This window comes from Notothenia coriiceps, unplaced genomic scaffold, assembly GCF_000735185.1.
Source record: "Notothenia coriiceps isolate Sejong01 unplaced genomic scaffold, NC01 NC01_scaffold00034184, whole genome shotgun sequence".
Lineage (NCBI taxonomy): Eukaryota > Metazoa > Chordata > Actinopteri > Perciformes > Nototheniidae > Notothenia > Notothenia coriiceps.
This window is the reverse complement of record NW_011366885.1, coordinates 1-3,101: the sequence shown is the minus strand read 5'-3', so window position 1 is coordinate 3,101 and position 3,101 is coordinate 1. Positions and strand designations below refer to the sequence as shown.

Below are 3,101 nucleotides of genomic sequence, written 5' to 3'. Positions count from 1 at the left end.
TAATAATAATACATGTGATTTATAAAGCGCTTTTCCTGGTGCTAAAAGCGCTTTACAAGCAAGTAAAGAAGACAAATAATATATAATTATATATATAATTAGAATCTTACAGTTACAAACGTCCCTTTTTAAAGGGGAGTAATGTTGATGGGGCCCGGATTAATTGAGTTTGATACCCGAGCTCAGCATGATCAGTTCTAAGCATCTCATTGTGTGCGTCCATGAACCAGCTGATTGTTATCATTTGGATCCTCAGTCTGTCAGGAGTTGTTCTATCATCACCTTAAACAGGAAATCTCTTTGTTCCTTCCCTCCTTTATCCAGGCTGACAGCTAATGATATCATGGAGCCCAACCTGACCTATGTGTACCCCCACACACGGGTCCAGTCTCTGGTCAGCATCCTGCGCACCACTGTCTACAACGCCTTCCCTGTGGTGACAGAGAACCGGTACAACGAGCGGGACTTCCTTAAGGGAAACATCTTGGTCAGCAACAACATCCGCTTTAAGGTCAGTCGAGAATGGAAACATCTTTAACACATGCAACAGTTCCACTGTACACGGAGACCAATATCCTGCCTGTCTTTGTTCTCTTCAGAGAAAACAGGGAACACTTCAGTTATACTGCTGGCAGCACTACATTCACTATTAACACGCCACAGTGTATTCAGTGGGGTAACCAGTGGAGGGAGGTAGAGGTCTGAGTATAGCAGCAGCTGAACATGTCCTTACTACCCAAATTAGCCCTTTTCACATTTCCTTTAAAGAGCAACTTGCAGGTTAGAGACACCAGTGAATAAAGGTGTAGGAAAATGATGAATACACTAGATTTTCAAAAAAATATACAGAAATATACACTCCAGTGACATCTGGCGTCGTTCTAGTAAGACATTTCACTTCCGCATAAAAAAGCCTCTGCACATGACCTCCCGCGTGTGACGTAACATGGGGGAGAGCGGCCGGTCTAACGTATGAATAAACATGGATCATAATGCTAGTTTTGACACAGAAGAGATGGAAAATATATATTCGAATGCATATGATTATAATTATGAGCCTGCTAGGCGTCCAAGAGACCAGGAGCAGCCAAGGATTAGAAAAAATAACGGCCATCGGAGAGAAATGGAGCTTTGGTGTGTGGAGAATCAGTGGAGAACTACTACCGCGGATTGGGCAGATAACGAGTCCGAGAAAGTTGCTCCCCCATGTGACGTAATATGACGCGTTTGACGTATGACGTTAAAAAAAAACAGTTTTTAGTAGCAGAGCTCAAAACGGCTCCTTTTCCTCTGAAATCCTCTGAGCATAAATGTAGTAAAAAAAAAACCTGCAAGTTGCTCTTTAACTTGGAGCTAGAGTAATAAGGAACAGCACTGATCCTCCCATCTTAAGGTTTTGTCAGTTTTTTTCCCGGTACAATTAAGAACCAATTTTGTCATTTATACCAAATGACAATGGAAGTGTGTACACTCTCATAGGTGTTTTTGTAACATTTATACAAAAGGTAATATTAATATTTTTAATTGCACTTGGTAAGTTTGAACAATGTTGCAAATCAATGACTAGTTTTGCTCCAAGGCAATATCTAAATAAAAATTGATTTAGCTTTATTCTTAGTAGCAAGTTTTTATAAGTCACTTATACCATGAAAGATTTGTACTATATTTAGAATCAAAGCACATACATGTTAAACAATAAATTCAATCGTTCTAATGTAATCACTCCAAGAGAAAGATATTTTCAATTCTTATTTTATACCGTTGACTGGATAATGGAACCAAAGTGAATGCTGTTGGAATGGATCCAGCAAACTTAGGAAACATGCTCTTCAAATTCCCATCCAGAAATCCAGTGTGTTATCCCGTGCGGGGGAGCAGCGGCGGCGCTGCCAGTCTATGAAGTCATACCCCTCCAGCGAGCTGAGGAACGTCTGTGAGGAGCACATCGCCGCCGGGGGGGAAGGGGATAGGGGGGAGGACCTGCTGCAGCAGATGCTAGAGAGGAGGTAGTTCACACGCTACACAAGTTTAACATGTTCCCGTGCCAGCCCCCGACAGACAAAGTGTTGTGACTGTAAACACCCAGCTGCACCAGTTCACAAGAGCACTATCATTTACTGGCTCTTTACATTTTAGTCTTCTTGCCATGAAATGTTGAGTACCCCAAGGTTTTATGATATAAATGTATAGTAGGGTCCCCAGCACATACAAACTGCTGGATGCTAACTTGCATATGTTGGGCAATTTGCATAATTAGCATTAATTCCCATATGCAGACAATAGTAAAAAAAAGGCTTGTCCGAGTTGGAACATTTTCGGTGTGTGAATCCATTTCTAACATTTGTAGGATCAAAAATGGCAGTTTTGAGTCTCCTAAAACAAAAAATCAACCCCAAATTCATCAAAATCAGCCCAGCGGGATTACATACATGGCCAGATATATTTAAATCAGGAGAGACGTGATGTATGAAATACATGTTTATTATCGGGTCACATTATATAAATGAAACATAATGATGACAGTTTATAACAAGTGAATGAAATGGTGTTTGGCGATTAGGCCCAGGTTTGGTAGGATGTCATTCGGGAAGGGAAGAACCGTTTCCGATGAACCCCCCCGGGTCTAGACACTGGTGGCGGTGATAAGTGATTAGGTCCGGTTGGAAGGGAGAAGGTTGAGCTTGGCCCTGAGTTGGAAGCAGGAGGCGAAGGGGTGGAGGAGGGTTGCGCGTTGACACCTGGAAGACAGCTGATGGACAAGGGGAGAGCATATATAGAGGGATTAACAGGTGCGATAATTAGGCTTGTGAATGGAGGGAAGTGATAGGTTAGCTTGAGGAGTGGCGCTCCCCATCATTTAGTGAAGGGAGCGAGTATTGCCATGACGTGCAATACGAAGTGATAGGTCTTCCTGCCTGAACTTGCGCTGAGCTTCATTATTCAGTATGATAGCTGTCTAACAGAAGTTAAATTCATTTCTCACTTATTCTGACAATGTACTTAGCCCCCAAATAAAGAACCCAATAAAAAGAGTTGTTAAATAATAATGAAGTCATGTTGTAATAACAATAACTCATCTCTCTCTCGTTTTATTTTTGAGC

The 3,101-nt window shown here is 41.7% G+C and overlaps 1 protein-coding gene across 1 annotated transcript; it reads left to right on the top strand.

Moving 5' to 3' along the window:
- Positions 1-297: 297 nt before the first annotated feature.
- On the top strand, positions 298-2,006 carry LOC104962028 (chloride transport protein 6-like; the record flags this gene model as incomplete). The annotated part of the gene is made up of 2 exons (XM_010790413.1): positions 298-511; positions 1,846-2,006. Coding segments are annotated over exons 1-2 (329 nt in total), but the record flags the coding sequence as incomplete, so codon positions are not given.
- Between the last annotated feature and the right edge of the window lie 1,095 nt (positions 2,007-3,101).